The following is a 20,004-nucleotide window of genomic DNA, read 5'->3' on the forward strand; positions in this document are numbered from 1 at the left end:
TTCCAGCCCTTCTTAGACTTTTTTCATTCTTGAAGATTACTGAGAACTGAAAGTAGCTTGGCCTCACCTGTTCTTACTGCAGAGACTGGGGTCAGCTTGGGAAGTTCAGTTCATTTGCTCCGTCGTGTCTGACTCTTTGCGACCCCATGGACTGCAGCACGCCAGGCCTCCCTGTCCATCACCAACTCCTGGAGCTTGCTCCAGTTCATGTCCATCGAGTCAGTGATGCCATCCAACCATCTTATCTTCTGTCTTCCCCTTCTCCTCATGCCTTCAATCTTTCCCAGCATCAGGGTCTTTTCCAGTGAGTCAGTTCTTAGCATCAATGTGGGAAATAAGATGGCAAAAGGGCTTCCCAGATGGGACCGAATTCAGGGTGGGTGGTTTTTGCCTCCAGAGAACGAGGGTCAGGAGAAGGGCAAGAACACTTGGAATATCAGGATTGTCACTGTCGTTAGTGATGTGTGTGCCTGCCAAGCCAGCCCATCTCATTATGGGCCAAGAAGGCAGATTTCAGGTGTTTTCAATGGGCTTGCATGGCTCAAAGGCTACAAAATAAGGCCATGAGAAAATCAAGTTAGTTGCTGGTTGTCTGCAAGTTTCCTTTAAAATGTCACGCATCAATCTCCATGCTAGGTTTTCTGATTCTAGAAATTTACCCAAAGGAGATTAATTGATAAACATGGATTTATGGGTAAGAAGTGGTTGTATAAATGACAGGGCATGCCTCATGATCCTAGAACTGTCAGCACCATCCATTTAGTGAGTGCATCCTATTTGCTCTGTATCATTTGGGTTAATTCTTAAAATACCCCTGTGAGATGGGTACCATTATTCCAAATCTAAGGATAGGAGTACACAAATGTTGAGCAACTTGCCTGTAGTCACACAGCTATCAAGTTTCAGAGCCTGTTTTGAATCCATTCTTTGGTCTTTTAAAGCCACACTGCATCCCTTCTCCTGTGCTTCTGTTTCAGCCCTTTTCAGACTTTTACATTCTTGAAAATTACTGAGAACTTCAAGTAGCTTTGGCTCAAGTGACTCCATCTGTTTGTATTTTCCATATTAGGAATCAAAACTGAAAGTTTTTAACAATATCTATTAATTCACCTAAAGTGAAAGTGAAAGTTGCTCAGTCGTGTCCAACTATTTGAGACCCCATGGACTGCAGCACACCAGGCTTCCCTGTCCAACACCAACTCCCAGAGTTTGCTTAAACTCATGTCTATCGAGTCCGTGATGCCATCCAACCATCTCATCCTCTGTCATCCCTTTTCCTCCTGCCTTCAATCTTTCCCAGCATCAGGGTCTTTTCTAATGTGTCAGTTCTTCACATCAGGTGGCCTAAGTATTGGAGTTTCAGCTTTAGCATCAGTCCTTCCAATGAATATTCAGGACTGATTTTTTTTTAGGATGTACTGGTTGGATCTCCTTGCAATCCAAGGGACTCTCAAGGGTCTTCTCCAACACCACAGTTCAAAACCATTAATTCTTCAGCACTCAGCTTTCTTTATAGTCCAACTCTCACATCCATACATGACTACTGGAAAGACCATAGCTTTGACTAGACCATATATAGTCCACTAGACTGTACAGTCCATGGAATTCTCCAAGCCAGAATATTAGAGTGGGTAACCTTTCCTTTCTCCAGGGGATCTTCCCAACCCAGGTATTGAACCCAGGTCTCCTGCATTGCAGGTGGATTCTTTACCAGCTGAGACACCATGGAAGCCCAATTCACCTAAAGTAACAACAATACCCCTATGACAAGTTAAAATAGTTTTATGGAAAAAAAAGATGTTTTCTAAAGCAAATACATGAGCGAGTGGCATTGATTTTCATTTTTGTGTGTCTTTCCCATCTGGCTGAAGAGGAAATAGCTGGATTCTCCTATCTGCCTTTGGCATTCAATCTGTTGTGATATGTTGCTTTGTCCCTGAGTTGGGGACTTACTGTGATGTCTTCCCATGATTTCCTCAGATGAGACAGGCCTCCCTGGACAATATTCTAAGTAGTAATAATCACTGGAATGTTTCTACAAAAGCCAAATCTGAGGCACAAAACTCTCGCAGTATCTTTGGTCATGTCAAATAAATTTAGACCTTTGCCTACTTCCCCTACTTATTCTCTGAAGCTTGAAGACTTGAGTTTTTATGGCTCTAATAATAGTTATTCCTTGGGTTCATCATAAAATTTCTGTAATCTTATACAACAATACAGTTGGCTCTCCATGTTTGCAGATTCAACCGACCACAGATCATGTATTATATTTATGATCGTGGTTGGTTGAATCCGTGGATATAGAACTCACAGATACAGAGGGCCAGCCCTGGGATTTGAGAATCCATGGATTTGGGCATCTGCTGTGCGTCTTGGAAACAGTACCCTGAAGACACCGAAGGATGTAATCGCTTTTATAAACTTACCTAAGGTGGTACTTGCTTGGATGTAAGACAGTAAGGACTGTCAGTAAATGAGCACATAAAAAGGGTAAAGAGTTTTATTATTCTTCATCACAGTACTCTTTGTACATTGTTTGGTTTCCATTTACTCACACAGAGCTCTTTGTGGTGGTCACTTCTCTCTTTGGTTTTGGCTTTAGAGTTCTGAACACACCTCCTGTCTATGAGCATTCCTGATTTAGGAGGGCTTTGGCAGCTGATCTCTGACCCCATCGTGTTGCCAGAATGATTGCTGTTGGTGCAGCCACCACTGTGTTTAGGACCCAGTTAAATGTCTGGCCTTCAGTGGGGGTGATGTCTCAACTGGGCTGCTAAGCTGGCATCTATCAAATGCAGTCTTGGAAGCCCCTGCCCACCTCCTTCATATCCTTTCCATATGATGTGTGCTTTACAAAGGTGTTATCCTTGAGAAAGGAGGGAGGGATAGTAGAGAGGTACCCATCTCACAATGGGTCGAAGGTTAACCAGGAAGGAGAAATGGGTCACTGTTGTTGGATGGGGCTCTCTGTGCAGGTCATGATAACTCTGCCCTCACCCAAAAGCTGTTCTTCACCTTTTCCTGGGCCAAACCACATTTGTGAAGCCATTGCTTTTATGTTCCCAGGAGCTGCCATGGCTGTTGGTGCAGACCTTGGCAGTGACAGAGCAGACACCAATTAACCAAATGTGCTGGGCTCACATGCTTCTTCAAGTCATCTGCTGGTGATTTCTGGCAGAACCAAAGTGTTTGTGAAAACAAGCACACACAAAGGGCTGAATAACCTGTCTGTCTGACTATTAATTTCTTCCCCTCTATTTTTGGTCCTGGAGCATGGGACAACAGACTGGTTCCAAATAGGAAAAGGTATATGTCAAGGCTGTATATTGCCACCCTGCTTATTGAACTTATATGCAGAGCACATAATGAGAAACACTGGGCTGGAGGAAGCACAAGCTGGAATCAAGATTGCTGGGAGAAATATCAATAACCTCAGATATACAGATGGCATAACCCTTATGGCAGAAAGTGAAGAAGAACTAAAGAGCCTCTTGATGAAAGAGGAGAGTGAAAATGTTGGCTTAAAGCTCAACATTCAGAAAACAAAGATCATGGCATCCGGTCCCATCACTTCATGGCGAATAGATGGAGAAACAGTGGAAACAGTGGCAGACTTTATTTTCTTGGGCTCCAAAATCACTACGGATGGTGACTGCAACCATGAAATAAAAAGACACTTGCTTCTTGGAAGAAAAGTTATGACCAACCTAAACAGTGTGTTAAAAAGCAGAGACATTACTTTGCCAACAATGGTCCATCTAGTCAAGGTTATGGTTTTTCCAGTGGTCATGTATGGAAATGAGAGTTGGACTATAAAGAAAGCTGAGTGCCAAAGAATTGATGCCTTTGAACTGTGGTATTGGGGAAGGCTCTTGAGAGTCCCTTGGACTGTAAGGACATCCAACCAGTCCATCCTAAAGGAAATCAGTCCTGAATGTTCATTGGAAGGACTGATGTTGAAGCTGAAACTCCAATACTTTGGCCACTTGATGTGAAGAATTGACTCATTTGAAAAGACCCTGATGCTGGGAAAGATTGAAGGTGAGAGAAGGGGACAACAGAGGATGAGATGGTTGGATGGCATCACTGACACAACGGACATGGGTTTGGGTGGACTCCGGGAGTTGATGATGGACAGGGAGGCCTGGCGTGCTGCAGTCCATGAGGTTGCAAAGAGTGAGACACGACTGAGCGACTGAACTGAATTGAACTGATTCTTGGTCCTAAAGGGTTTTGCAGCAAAAATGGGCTGTTCTTCCCATTTAAGGGGTGATTATTCAACCTGCTTGTGGTTTTACCTCTTTCTGATCTCCTTTACCTGTGGGCAGAAGGCCCAAATAGTCCAGGGAGAGGTCTTCCAGTGCCAGCCTTGGGTGTACTCTGTCTTTGCGAGGTAGCCTGATGTATTTCTTTACTGTGGGAGTTCTATCTCTTAACTCCTTTTATAAGTGCATCTCTGGTGTGTGGTGGGAAGGGGGGCAAGGATTGATGGTGGGGAGCTTCAGGGGCCAGGGGAGGGAACTTAAAAGCAAAGAAGTTAATAATAGCATAGGAATCCTGCTATAAACCAAATGTTTGTGCCCTCCCTCAAATTCATATATTGAAGTCCTAACCCGCAGTGAGATAGTATTAGAAGATAGAGCCTTTGGGAGGTGATTAGGTCATAAGGGCAGAGTCCTCATGAATGAGATCAGTGCCCTTATAAAGAGACCTAGAGAGCTCCCTTGTCTCTTCTACTGTGTGATGATACAACAGGAAGATGGTCATCTGTGAACCAGGAAGTTGGTCCTCACCAGACACCACATTTGCCAGTGTCTTGACCTTGAACTTCCCAACCTCCAGAACTTTGAGAAATATATTTCTGTTATTCATAAACACCCAGTGTATTGTATTTTGTTGTTGTTGTTGCTGTTAGAGCAGCCCAAAAGGACTAAGACCAGAGATCTTTCTTAGAATTTAGGACATTGTGTGTCAAATAAGTAAGTTCAAGGTCACACACCTGAGATGATATCCAACATTTATTGTGAACTTACTGTGTGCCAGAAACCTATGCCCACAGGTCCTAGACATGCAAAAATAATAATTACAGCAGTGGTAACTGCTGCAGGAATATTAGTAACATTGTTGAGAACTGACAATATGCCAGTTGTCAGAGTAACTCACGTGAGTCATCTCACTTTATCTTTCCAGTACATCTATGAGGTAATGACTGTCATCCCATTTTACACATGGATAAACAGGACAGAGAGCTTAAGCAGCTGAATACAGCTAGTGAGTGGCAGAGACATGACTTGATCGTAAGATTGGCTCCAGAGTGTGTGATCTTGTAGCTTAAAGTCCAGTGGGTAACACAGAGTGGTAAAATGACACTGGTGCAGTGGAGTCAGTGGCAGGAGAGCTCTGGGACATGGAGAAGGCCCCCTAACCAGTTGTTTGTGGTAATCTGGACATACTTCCTGGAGGAAGATGATAGGGCCAAGAGTTGTCAAGTTGGAAAGATTGATATATGGGGCCTAATGAGATCAAGCAACTTACTTGTTCCAAGTCAATCAGCTTTGGAGAAGCAGTGCTGGGGTGGGACTCACATGTCCTTTGTAATGAATGATCCTGTGGATCCAAGTTTTCAGAAATGTACAGTGGTAATGTACAATATTAGCATTAGGGAAAACTAGTTGAAAGGTATAAGGACACTTTCTGTACTGTCTCTGCAATTTCTCCATCAGTCTAATATTCTAAAATCAAAAGGGTACTTAAAGCATAAAAGTCAACCAAGTGTTGATCAGGCTGTGGAGCAAGTAGAACTCTTGTACATTTCTGATGAGAATGTAAAGCATACAATCACTTTGGGAAACTATTAAACTTGAAAAGTTCAATGTATAGCTACCGTGCAGCTCAGCCATTCCACTCCTAGGCATTTATTCAAAAGAAAAAAAATACATATGTGTGTGTGTGTGACAAAAAGACCTGTACAAGGATGTTCATAATAGCTTTATTCACAATGAATCAAAACTGGAAATAATCATCAGCGGAGGAATGGATAAACAAACCATGGTGCATCCATATAGTGAAACACTCAGCAATCAAAAAGGACCACACTGCAGCATGGATGAGCCTCAAGAACACCATGTTGAGCAAAAGAAGCCAGATAAATGTGGAATCACACATACTGCATGATTCCATTTGTAAAAAAAAAAAAATCTAGAACAGGCAAAACCAATCTATAGTGACAAAAAACTGATCTGTGGTTGTCTGGGGGCAGAAAGGGAATAGGAATTGACTAGGAAGGGGTAGGAGAGAACTTTCTGGGGTGATGGAAATGTTTTATATCTTGATTGTGATAATGGTTACACAGGTACATAACAGTGTGTCAAAAACCTCCCAAATGGTGCATTTAAAATAGTTTCATTGTATGTGAATTATACCTTGTGAAAGTGTTACTCAGTCGTGTCCCACTCTTTGTGACCCCCTGGACTGTATCCTCTGTCCATGGAATTCTCCAGGCAAGAATACTGAAGTGGGTAGCCATTCCCTTTGCCAGGATCTTCCCGACCCTGGGATGGAACCCGGGTCTCATGCACTGCAGATAGATTCTTTGCCAACTGAAATGTGTAGTAGTTAATTTTATGTGTCAACTTCGCTAGGCCACAATACCCAGATATTTGATCAAACACTCTTCTAGATGCTTCTCTGCGGGTATTTTTTAAGATGAGATTATCATTTAAATTAGACTTTGAATAAAGCAAATTCCCCTCCATAATGTGAGTGGACCTCATCCAATCAGTTAAAGGCTTTAACAGAAAAACACTGAGGTTCCCCAAGGAAGAGGGAACTCTGCTAGCAGATGGTCTTTGGACTTGAACTGCAACTCTTCCCTGAATTTCCAGCCAGCCAGCCTGCCCTGTAGATTATGGAGTTGCCAAGCCTCTACAATTGCCTGAGCCAATTCCTTAAATTAAATTAATCTCTCTCATCACTCCCATGCACACACACATACACACACATTCAACTGGCTTTGTTTGTCTGGAGAATCTTGACTAATAGAAGAAGAAAAGTAAGCCTATATGATAACTCTTCCCTGAGAACCTTAGGACCTTGTTGGAGAAAGAGCAATATGACCATAGCATTTGTAATTAAAATCATTTCTGTGAGCGCAAAATCAGTATGAGATGAAACTTTGCTGAATGACTGAGACTATTGTGAGATATGGGTTGATTGTGGACCTTGAGTTACTCCAATTTGGTTGCAAGATGATGTCAGAATACACAGCCTGACTTCTGACTCAGGTTTTCAAATAAACCAAAAGTGGTAGTTTTCTTCCAGCGTTAACAAGTTTCCCAGAGATGACTTACATGCTGCCATATTAGTAATCTTTGCAGAAATATTAATATATGCCTTTTATCTCTGTGTTGAGGTATCCCTACTCTCTTGGAAGCACCAGGTAGTGTAAACATGTCACAAAGAGATCCTTGAAATCATCTGTTATTGTGTGTGTGGCTGTACTCTGCTTGCAGGATTTTAGTTCCCCAACCAGGGATTGAACCTGGGGCCATGACAGTGAAAGTTAGGAGTCCTAACTGGACCACCAGGGAACTCCCTAAGTTGTCTCTTCTTTTTGTTTTGACCTTGATCCTTGGGAACTCCTGTGTTGACCTAGCGCATCTATTCCTGGGAAAAACTTGCTGGGTCCTCTTTTGTGACTCTCCCTAGAGATATTTGCATTCCAGCAATTGGTTTTCCATCCCCTTCTAACTTGTGTAATATTTATAGTTTCTATTTTCTGACCCTCCACCATGCAGGGATATCCTGGCTCTGAGATATTTGTAAGTACCATTGGAAAATGAGATTAGGTAACCTCACTTCTGTACTGGCATTTATATTTTACATGGTAAGAGTTCCAGTTTCAGAAAGAAGCTTCTCTATTATGTTGCGTGTGGCACCAAATTTATTTAGTAATAGGGAATTCTGCTGGAAATCTTCATGCTTAAAAGTTAAGTTCTGAGGACACAAGGAACTAAAACATTTGAGTATCTATCACAAACTGATAGGGGGCTTCCCAGGTGGTGCTAGTGGTTAAGAACTCTCCTGCTAACGCAGGAAATTTAGGAGACCTGGGTTCGATCCCTGGGTGAGGAAAATCCCTTGGAGGAGGAAATGGCAACTCACTCCAGTATTCTTGCCTGGAGAATCCCATGGACAGAGGAGCCTGGTGGGCTACAGTCCATGGGGTTGCAGAGTCAGACACTACTGAAACGACTTAGCATGCACACACTGATAACATGATTTTGCTTACAGCTATTTAACAGCTTAGCATATTTAACTACTTTTCCATCAAAGTAAATGTTTCCTTTGAAAAATATCTTGTATCTCACAGGGCAAATCCTACCCCTTCAGGGGCTCATTCCCGTCTGTGTGGAATCCTATTGCCTACCTAGATCATAACAACCTCTGGAGGACGATGGATGACATGGGACGAGAGGTAAAACTTCCACAAGCTTCTTTGATGACGTTTGTATTCTTCATGATAAGTTTAGTCCTTGAAAGAAGGTGAAACATGTCACCAATGCCTAGCACATTGTATAGCACAGTGACTCACAGTAAAGACTTGTGAGATGAATGAATGAACTTGTTTCTAACCCTTAAAAGAATGAGGTGTCCAACAGGCTCCTATTTGCATACTACCAATGGGGGCGAGGGAAAATTTTATATCATTCAGCCTTCCTGTGATAATGTTTCTAATATATAATATCTTCAGAAATAGCAAATAAGATTTCTGGATCTTTGAGTCATCACCATGCCCAAACCTGCATCTCCTAAGTAAACACACAAAGTAAACCACCTGAAGGTCCAGTTTAAACATGATTTGGTGCAACTGACTGATCTTTGTTAAGGCGTTGACTTTCTGAATTGTTCTCTCTAAATTAGTAACTTAGTAGTTATTTGGAAACGACCTGATTACAGCATCATGTCGATTTATGGTAGAGGAAAAGTTAGCATAAATTAAATATGGATTGAGTGAATAGGAATAGGAAATGGATTGTGCAATAAAAACCACTATTGAGGGAATTTGAAATTTTCTTTAAGTTAGAGTTTTTAATACTATTGAAATGGTATTTAAAATGGAAAATTGCATTTGTTTTTTCCCCTCTGAATCATCACCTGAATGTAGATTCCCAGTGATGCCCCGTGGAAGGCACCCCTTGCAGAACAGTGGGACCTGATGACAATGAAGGAGTTGCTGGACAAGATCTGCTGGACAGAGTAAGACTCGCCATCAGGCACAGGCATTGACTGTGATCCGCTTTCAGATGTATTTAGCAATTCCATTCAGCAGCTCTGAGATAAAGAGCTGTTTTATGTCTAAAACCACAGTTGGTCAAGTGGAGGGCTGAAAAATATTGGGATCATGTCCTAAAGGTGTCTATACATCAGACTTACTTCTTTGAAATAGTTTTACATCACAAAGGTGATATTGGCCCATAAAGTCCTCAGAATGTGCTATAGAATGTGCCATCTCTTTTATTTAGAACAGCTTAAAGGGAGACTTCCCTGGTGGTCCAGTAGTTAGGACTCTGTGCTTCCAGTGCAGGGGGCACTGTTTTAATCCCTGGTGGGGGAAACTAAGATCCTACACGGCATGGTCAAAATAAATAAATAAATAATTAAAAATAAATATGTTATGTGTTTTTAAAAAGGGAACAGCTTAAAGATCTCATTTATCAAGCTGTTGAAGTAAAGATAGTTTTGTACTCCTTGCTAAAGGTCAGGTATGGAGATAGTGTATCAGGATATACATTTCAAACACCTATGGAATGGGGTACAACTCTTTAAGGCTTTGAAGAGGAACTTCTAGAGAAGTTCTCTGGGTTATTCACAAGTATCCAGGAAACATGGATGACTACTCCCCATTAAGGAGAAACATGTGGCATTGAAAGAAAGTGTGCATGAGTCAAGTATTAAATTGCAGTTGGCAGAGTTGTGGAAGCTGTATAGACAGACATGATGGAGAGGCCTCACTGATCTTGGACAGCAGGGAAAAGGGAAAGGACTGAATCTCAAGCATGTGGTGAATTTGTGGTAAACAAAGTAAGAAAATGGAATTGCAATGAGGGTATTTGCCCATGCTAAACAACATTAGTTGGGAATATGACTCTGAGGTTGATATCTTCATTCTCTATGCATTGGAGAGGGAAGTTGGAGCTCTGGCAACTAAAAGTAAAAAAGATTTTAGGGATATCTGAATCTGAGATATGGAAATAATTAAAAGACATAAAATGTACATACGTTTTCATATGTAAATTCAACTTTTAAAACTTTAGCTTAAAGAAGGAGAGAAAAAAGGAGAGAGAAAGGGAGATTCAAAGCATTATTATTTTGGCCACATGGCTTGCAGGACCTTAGTTCCCTGAACAGGAATCAAACCCAGGCCCTTGACAGTGGAAGCAGAGTCCTCACCACTGGATCACCAGGAAATTTCCTCAAAGCATTATTTTTAAAAGGAAAATCGAAAGGTCCCCAAATTGAAGATTGGTTAAATTAATTATGCTTTGTCTGAAAATTGGAATACCCTAAAATCTTTAAAATGTTGTTGTAGAAGAATATTTAATGGCTTGAAAAAATTGTATTATTAAACAAATAGAAAAGCAGGCTATAATCAAGTATGTACAATGTGATCTCATTTCTAAAAAGAAAACAGTATATGCACTGCAAGCAATGGACATCCATCAGAACTTTTTTTTTTAACATATATTACAGTGCAAACATTTGTCCGAGTAATTAAAATTCTTCATCAAACACCATATTTCATGGTTGCAGACTATTCCACGAAAAGTGAATATTATAATGTGTTTATCTATTACCATTAGACATTTTAGTTACTTCCAGTTTTTAATCATGCCATTATTATTATATAATAGTTTGTGATGAGCATGTACTACTCTTATGTCCTCAGCCTTTGAAAACAACCAATTTTGAAAGAGTAAAAACCCTTTTATTGTCATGAAATCATGCCTATTATTAATTACATCATTTTAACACATGTGATTTACCACATTTTTTGAGAATGTAGCTTGTGATACAACGGGTTTTTTTTGGTAATAAAATTGCAGTATTCAGTTTTAAATTTTATACATGAGATTTTCAAAATATAATGAGTATTTATTACCTACATTTATTTTATAACTTCCATTATAAAAAGCTTTTAATAAATTCATGAGTTCTTCTCTCTCCAGAGAGCTTTAAAGCTCACTGAAGATAAGACTAATTATATTTCTTTGGTCTCATAGAGATCTGAGTTTTTCTGTCATAGTCCTTGGCCTTGTCCTCCTGTTAGTGAATATTTCAGGTTGTTGGCTGACAAAATACTGCATTCTGAGATGTTAGGACTATATGAACACAAGATAATTTTTAAATTTTTCCTAAGCAGGATAACTATGATATCATTTCCTAGTTTTAAAGGAAGTAACCCTTGGGACTTCTCTGGTGGTCCAGTGGCTAAGCCTCTGCTCTCCCAATGCAGGGGGCCCAGGTTTGATACCTGGTCAGGGAACTAGATCCCACATGCTGCAACTAAGATCCAATGTAGCCAAATAAATATTTTAAAAATAAATAAAATAAAGGAAAGGGGACAACAGAGAGTGAGATGGTTGGATGGCATCATCAACTCAATGGAGATGAGTTTGGGTAAACTCCAGGAGTTGGTGATGGACAGGGAGGCCTGAAGTCAAGTGTGCTGCAGTCCATGGGGTCACAAAGAGTCAGACATGACTGAGTGACTGAACTGAACTGAACAAAATCCCCACCATATCCAACCTACTGTGATTCAAACTAAAGTACAGTCATACATTCAAAGATTAGTGTTGATCATTCTGTTATTATCATTTTATAATATGCTTCAAGAAACACATTGAATTTATGATATAGTCACAACTATGTAAATATGCTTTTTAAAATCTATAACTAGGAAAAAATGCACCAAAATGAGTCTAGGATTATCTTTGAGGGAGGCAGAAATGTGGAAGATACTCATTCTCTCATCTTTTTATTTTTATGAATTTTCCAAATTTTATAAAATATATTTATTTTTTCCATGTAGAAAATATAGTAATGTTTACCTTTTAAAAAGTCAACAGGGCAAGGAACACAAAAATATTATTGCACTAGCTTCCTTGACCTTCCATCCCTCAGATATTTTTCTTCTAATTCTTTTCCCACTAAAGCTCCCAGAGTAAATCAAATAAAGCATTAGATATGGCCTGACCCTTCAGAGAGAATGACTTATAGATCTCCTTTGATTTCAAACCAGTTATTTCTTTCTCACCAAAGTGGCAACAGTAACAATCACAGCACTACTTTTATGTTTGATGTTGGTTATCTAGCTGACTCACTTTACCTTATATTGTCCGAATTCACCTATAAATTAAAGAACAAAGGAAACAAGACATCAGGAAACAGTAAAGGATATTTTTACTTTGAAGTAATATTTTAAACCATTCTTTGGATATTTGCTTTAGATAGATGACAAAAATTGCCTCTGCAAAGGAAGCATGAGTCAGCAATTTCTGTCCCTTCCATTATCATGAGGAATCTTGCAAAACTAACTTTAAGTCACTTCAACATATATATTACACTATTTTCAGGCTTAATGATGGGGACTATCACAAAAGTGCTACCAGGTGGTTATGGTTGCAAACATTGTCATAAGTAACTGGTGTGTGTTATGTGATTCTACAAATTTCCAGAGCTAAAGTACACTAGGGTAGAGAGGTGTCCCTTGGTCAGGGGATTCGTCCCTTTGAGGTCAGCTGATTAATTATAAAGCATTTTGAGATATTAAAAGCATGAGGTTTGAATCATGTATGATGTAGTTTACAGTGGTACCATTTAGGGAGCTTCCTGAGACTCAGTTTTGAGGCTTGTGAACTGGGGAAAAATAATAACTGTCATTTTTATAACAAATCAGTAAGACAGTGGATTTAAAAAACCATGGAGTATGAAAGAGTTCAATAAGTGGAAGACAGTATTATTTATCCCATGCATTGTCAGCATTGCTGCTGCTAAGTCACTTCAGTCGTGTCCAACTCTGTGCGATCCCATAGATTGCAGCCCACCAAGCTCCCCCGTCCCTGGGATTCTCCAGGCAAGAACACTGGAGTGGATTGCCATTTCCTTCTCCAATGCATGAAAGTGAAAAGTGGAAGTGAAGTCGCTAAGTCGTGTCTGACTCTTAGCGACCCCATGGACTGCAGCCTACCAGGCTCCTCCACCCATGGGATTTTCCAGGCAAGAGCACTGGAGTGGGGTGCCATTGCCTTTTCCAATTGTCAGCATTCAGTTCAGTTCAGTCACTCAGTCATGTCCGACTCTTTGCGACCCCATGAATCACAGCACGCCAGGCCTCCCTGTCCATCACCAACTCCCCGAGTTCACTCAGACTCACGTCCATCAAGTCAGTGATGCCATCCAGCCATCTCATCCTTGGTCGTCCCCTTCTCCTCCTGCCCCCAATCCCTCCCAGCATCAAAGTCTTTTCCAATGAGTCAACTCTTCACATGAGGTGGCCAAAGTACTGGAGCTTCAGCTTTAGCATCATTCCTTCCAAAGAAATCCCAGGGCTGATCTCCTTCAGAATGGACTGGTTGGATCTCCTTGCAGTCCAAGGGACTCTCAAGAGTCTTCTCCAACACTACAGTTCAAAAGCATCAATTCTTCGGCGCTCAGCCTTCTTCACAGTTCAACTCTCACATCCATACATGACCACGGGAAAAACCATAGCCTTGACTAGACAGACCTTAGTTGGCAAAGTAATGTCTCTGCTTTTGAATAGGCTATCTAGGTTGATCATAACTTTTCTTCCAAGGAGTAAGCGTCTTTTAATTTCATGGCTGCAATCACCATCTGCAGTGATTTTGGAGCCCCCCAAAATAAAGTCTGACACTTTCCACTGTTTCCCCATCTATTTCCCCATTACCAGGTAGCAAATTCTGCCTCAGATGTAAAACAGCATGCAAACTTTATGTCAAAGTCAAAAGCGGGGTTGGTCCTAATTAAAGATATTCCAGAGTACACATTGCTCCTGGTTAATTTTAGGATCTGTTAGATGTAACTGAGTTGTTGGAATTGCATGAGATCTTTCAACTTCTGGTGTGGCTACAGGTAGGACATAACTTCTCATCATTTACCTGCCAACCTCAAGCAAAAGTTCATCTCTTTTTTGCCTCTTCCATTCTTTGGGCTGGTCTTCCATTAGGTGGTAAAATAACTGAATAGCTAACTGTGACTAATTTTGCACTTGGTACATCACCTAGCATATCCTTTGAGCATTATCAGTTCAGTTCAGTCATTCAGTCGTGTCTGATTCGGACTGCAGCACACTCCCTGAGCTTGCTCAACCTCATGTCCATTGTGTCGGTGATGCCATCCAACCATCTCATCCTCTGTAGTCCCCTTCTCCTACTGCCTTCAGTCTTTCCCAGTAGCAGGGTCTTTTCCAGTGAGTCAGTTCTTTGCATCAGGTGGCCAAAGTATTGGAGTTTCAGCTTTAACTTCAGTTCTTCTGATGAATATTCAGGACTAATTTCCTTTAGGGTTGACTGGTTTGATCTCCTTGCTTATAGATCATTTAAAAATAATGTTTAGGGAGTTCCCCCTAGTGGCCTAGTAGTTAAGGATTCCAGGCTGTGGCACAGCTTCAACCCCTGGTTGGGAAACTGAGATCCCACAAGTTGTTTTGTTGTTTAGTTGCTCAGTTGTGTCCAACCCTTTGCCACCCCGTGGACTGTAGCCTGCCAGGCTCCTCTGCCCATGGGATTTTCCAGGCAAGAATACTGGAATGGGTTGCCATTTCCTTCCCCATGGGATCCTCCTGACCCAGGGATCAAACCTGAGTCTCCTGCATCTGCTGCACTGGCAGGTAGATTCCTTACTCCTGAGACATGAGTGAAGCTCTGCAAGTTGTGTGGCATGGCCAAATAAATAAATAAAATGAAAGTAATGTTGAATTGATATTTCTCATCAATGTGTGTTCATTCAGTCATATTACAAGTAATCTATTAAATGCTTACTATGTGCCAGACTATTTTATTAAAGAGGACACTAAGGTGAGCAAAAAAGTTAAGATTCCCTTCTCACTGATGATATTCTAGTGTGGGAGACGGAAATAAAAAAATAATAAACCAATAATTAAGATAAGACCATGAAAAGAGTTTAAATGATATTGTGGTCAAATGATAGAGAATGCCAGTGTGCTGGGAATATAGAAGCTGGTGCTCACTTTCATGAACATGTAAGAGTTCATTTGGGGCTTCGCTGGTGGTCCATGGGCCTGGTTGCTCTGTGGCATGTGGGATCCTCCTCAACCAGGGATCGAACCCGTATCCCACATGCCATAGAGTAACTAGGCCCATGTGCCACAGCTACTGAGCCCACACAGCCCTAGAGCCCCTGCTCCACAACAAGAGAACCCCCGCAGTGAGAAACCTGCACACCGCAACTAGAGAGTAGTCTCCACTAGCTGCAACTAGAGAGAAACCCGCACAACGATGGAGATCTAGCACAGCCAAAAGTAACTACAGAATTAACTAACTAAACAAAAATTTTAAAATTTAGTTTAAAAAAAGAGTTCGTCTTTCTGAGGAGATATTATAATAAGTAGAGAAGGTACGGGATGAAATAGAAAACATAGGAATGGGTTAAACCACTTAGGACTTTGAAGGCTATGGTAAAAGATCTGAATCTTATTCTGGTTTTGAAAGGATGCCACTGGAAAGTTTTAAGAAGGGGGGGTGACATGACTTGATTTACACTTGAAAAAGAGCATCACAGAGGCAAAGGCAATAAAAAGATTTTGGCTTCAAGCATGGTAAATAGATATTAGGTGTGGACAAGTGGAACCTTGTCTAGGAACCAGTCTGGAGGAAGTAATTGCAATAACCTTGGCAAGAGAGGTTGCCAAATTGGTAGTGATGAAGATGGAGTGATGTGGTGAGAAACAATAGGACTTCCCAATGGATTGGGTGGGAGGGAGTGTGATGGAAAGAGAAATTAAAGTTGATTTCTCTAGTGTTGGCCTTACCAAGTGGATGAATGGTGATGCCTTTTACTGAGATGGGGATGACTGGAAGAGTAGCAAGTGTGTGGAAAGTCATGCCTGACTCTTTGTGACCCCATGGACTGTAGCCCACTCGGTTCCTCTGTCCATCGGATTCTCCAGACAAGAATACTGGAGTGGGTAGCTATTTCCTTCTCCAGGGGAATCTTTGCGACTGAGGGATTGAACCTGGGTCTCTTGCATTGCAGGCAGATTCTTTACTACCTGAGCCACCAGAGAAGCCTGATTCTGAGTTAGGTCTTTTGATGAAGGGGAAAATATATCTCTTATTTCCCAAATCTCTGATGTCATGTTTTATAATATTAAATTCTAGTGATTACGAATTTTTGCAACTTGCCAAATTGCATTCCACTTAGCCAAGTAGGTTTGCTATTTGAATAATTTCCGGACAATGAAGAAGATCTCCCCTGCATTTGTCAATGTTGCTCTTATTTCTTCCTGAGCAGATCTTCGAAGCAGCTTGCTATTCTCTTTGTGAACCTTTGCGTCTCTGCAGAGATCCATGAGGTCTCCGCTCTCTGGTTCCTGTGGTATGTTAAGCAGTGTGGGGGCACGACCAGGATCTTCTCAACATCCAATGGAGGGCAGGTACCCATTCATACCCAGACCATTCCGATAAAAAACTACCACTGCCCAATTGAAAGATTGCTATCATCCATCCTTCAGTCATGAACAGACAGAGCTGGAGGCACGCTTGTGGCTTTTGGAGTTTAAGCATAGCAGCTCAAAGTGACTTTTGAAAGGGGGAGTCTGTTGTTAGGTACCAAATGTCACAACCCAGTGGCCAATAGCATTTTAAAATTAGGCTTTTTAATATACTTTTGCAATCTTCCATTTGGATATACATCCGATGATTAATATGTTTGCAAGAGACCAGCTGATGAACTGGGTACTTCTTAGAAAGCTCAACAGAGAAAATCAGAAATATATTTTCAATTAAAAACACATACACCACATGGAATTCATTCATTGCTTATTTCCTGAACCCCAGCCTTGTATAAGGGGCTGTGCTGGGCACCGTAGGAAATGGATTAGAGTTCTTAGATAATCGGCTTGACAGCCATTTTCCTTTTCTCTCCTTACTCTTCCTCCCCCTTCCTTTCTCTCATCTCCCTTCTCCTTCTTCCACTCCATTCTCTTTCTCCTTCACCTTCTTCTGAGAACTATTTGAAATAGTCTTTTTAAAATTTAGCTGAACCGAACATGTAGGAGGAAGTGGTCAGCTCAACTGTATGTACAATCATGCAGAACATTTTGAAGCGTTTTCCTGGGCTTGGGACAAGGGGGTGCAGGGAGGTGGAATGACCTCAGTGACCACAGAGACAGCAGGTACCTGACCCAGGGTGAGACAGACAGACTGTAACAGGGAGTAAGTTGGCCTGGGGATGGGTAGGCCAGCAAGGTTCTGAGGCTGAGTGACAAGGAAAGGGGAAACAGGCCTGTGTGGGCTCAGGCAAGTGGTTGACCCAGCAACCCAATCAAAGGATGCAGGTACGGCACAGAGCAGGGGCAGTGGCCAGGCAGGTGGGACTTGGGAGTCAGGCTGAGGATGTCTACCTGAGTTTGGCGCCTAGGAGCCCATCAGAACATAGCATGAAATGTGACTGTTAGAAAACTGGTGATTTTGTTGAAAGCGGCTTCCTAGGTGGCACTAGTGGTAAAGAATCTGCCTGCAATGCAGGAGACCCAAGTTGGATCCCTGGGTTGGGAGGATCCCCTGGAGGAGGGAATGGCTTCCCACTCCAGTATTCTTGCCTAGAGAATCCCATGGACAGAGGAGCCTGGCAGGCTACAGGCCATGGGGTCTCAAGGAGTAGGACGTGACTTAAGCTACTGAGGACAGATGCATCCATCATTAGTTAGAAAACAAAGGTGAAAAAAAAACAGCCAGGAGAGCAACATGAAGCTAAATACCTCACACAGTAAAGATGTGTGAGGAAAACTAACAATTTAGCAATTTGTGTCTATTTTTATATTTCCTACTCACTCCTTGGGTCCTTTTGTTTTTTCTTTCCAGGAGAGGAAATTTGTGGGTGGATCTGGTCAAGTGAGTGAGCGGATAATGGAACTCCTGGGGGATCAAGTGAAGCTGGAGAGGCCTGTGATCCACATTGACCAGACAGGAGAAAATGTCCTTGTGGAGACCCTAAACCATGAATTGTACGAGGTAACCAAGAGCCTTAAACCAGGTGGAGGAGACCAGAGTACCATAGGTAACCAGAGCGTAAATAAAGCCAAGAATATTCCAGACTTCACAGACAATGCCTTTGCCCAAAGTGAAAAAGCTACCTCTATCTGAAAGAAAGGAAAATAGAACCATAATATTTGGGGCTAAGTTGGAAAATTTATAAAATATATATTATCAATCCTCTGTATTGGGCTCCTGCAGAATTAGAAAACCAAAGAAAGCATTGATTTGATACATATCAAGTGCTGCCTATGTGCCTGGCATTATTCTAGGAGTTGGAAACATAGCAGTGAACAAAACAGATAAAATTGCCTGCTTTCATGTGATTTATGTTCTAGTGAAGGAGAAAAGCTGTAATCAAATATATAGTTAAAACATAGACAATGCCCGATAGTGATGAGTACTGTGGAAAAAACCAAGCAGGGAAGGGACAGGGGGATGATACCAGAGGTGGGGTGGGCCATTGGTCATGCAATTTGAAATAAGGTCATCAAGGAAGGTCTCACTCAGAAGGTGATGTTTGAGGGCAGAACCCAACGAGATGATAGATTGAGCCAGGTGGCTCTCTGGGGAATAATTTTTCAGATAGACTGAACATCAGTGCAAAGGCTCTGAGGTAGGAGCAAGCCTGGCATAATGAAGTAATAGCAAGGTAGTAAAAATGGTGATATTAAGAGGATTGTGGGGAAGAGTAACAGAAGATGAGATCAGAGATGTGACAGGGGTTCCTCTCATATATGGCCTTGAAAGTGACTGTGAGGAACTTGGCTTTGACTCCAAGTGTGATGGGAAGTCATTGGAGGTTTTGAACTAAGGAACAATCAGAGCTCATTTTGATTTTAACAGGGCCCTTCTAGTTTCTCTGTTAAGAAGAGATTAAGTGGGGGACAAAGGTAAAATGAGGGAGAAACATTAAAAAAAAAAAAAGAGCAAAAACAACCCACCAACAATGTTTAATCACAACATTTTTTTTTTCCAGGCTAAGTACGTGATTAGCGCTGTTCCTCCTGTTCTGGGCATGAAGATTCACTTCAGTCCTCCTCTGCCAATGATGAGAAATCAACTGATCACTCGTGTGCCTTTGGGTTCAGTCATCAAGAGTATAGTTTATTATAAAGAGCCCTTCTGGAGAAATATGGGTGAGTACTTTTCTTTGGTAGAAGGTCCCAGAAACTTGGTGCAAAGTTACACATTTGTGTATAACTGTTTTTGTTAGCATGCGGGCATAAAACATTCATCCAGGTTCTAAGGTCAGTTCCATCAAGTAAAGTACATTGGCACACACTCATGGAATTAACTTTCCTTACAATATGATTAACTCTTTTTATGATTCAATATGGGCTTCCCAGGTGGTGCTAGGGGTAAAGAACGTGCCTGCCAATGTAAGAGACCCTGGTTCGATCCCTGGGTTGGGAAGATTCCCTGGAGGAGGAAATGGCAACCCACTCCAGTATTCTTGCCTGGAGAATCCCCATGGACAGAGGAGTCTGGTGGGCCACAGTCCATGGGGTTTCAAAGAGTCATACACGACTGAGGCAATTTAGCACAGCACATCATAATTCAATATAATGTTTACTCAATCCTTTCACAAAGTTTTGTGAAAATAGATTATTAACACTTTCTGATACAATTTTTTTAAAGTACGAGTTTATAAAGCCATTCACAAAGATGGGGATTCTGAAAATTTCCAGGCAGTTTCTCCCTTGTGTCA

The 20,004-nt window shown here is 41.4% G+C and overlaps 1 protein-coding gene across 1 annotated transcript in view; it reads left to right on the forward strand.

Annotated features, from left to right (window-relative positions):
- Positions 1-20,004, forward strand: part of MAOB (monoamine oxidase B) — a 116,138-nt gene that overhangs the window by 76,932 nt on the left and 19,202 nt on the right. The window contains exons 4-8 of the mRNA XM_040266149.1: positions 8,372-8,476; positions 9,167-9,258; positions 16,552-16,693; positions 18,123-18,272; positions 19,273-19,432. Of these exons, the coding sequence (XP_040122083.1) occupies positions 8,372-8,476; positions 9,167-9,258; positions 16,552-16,693; positions 18,123-18,272; positions 19,273-19,432 (649 nt within the window). The remainder of the gene's footprint in view (positions 1-8,371; positions 8,477-9,166; positions 9,259-16,551; positions 16,694-18,122; positions 18,273-19,272; positions 19,433-20,004) is intronic.

Source organism: Oryx dammah, unplaced genomic scaffold (assembly GCF_014754425.2).
Source record: "Oryx dammah isolate SB20612 unplaced genomic scaffold, SCBI_Odam_1.1 HiC_scaffold_23, whole genome shotgun sequence".
Classification (NCBI taxonomy): domain Eukaryota; kingdom Metazoa; phylum Chordata; class Mammalia; order Artiodactyla; family Bovidae; genus Oryx; species Oryx dammah.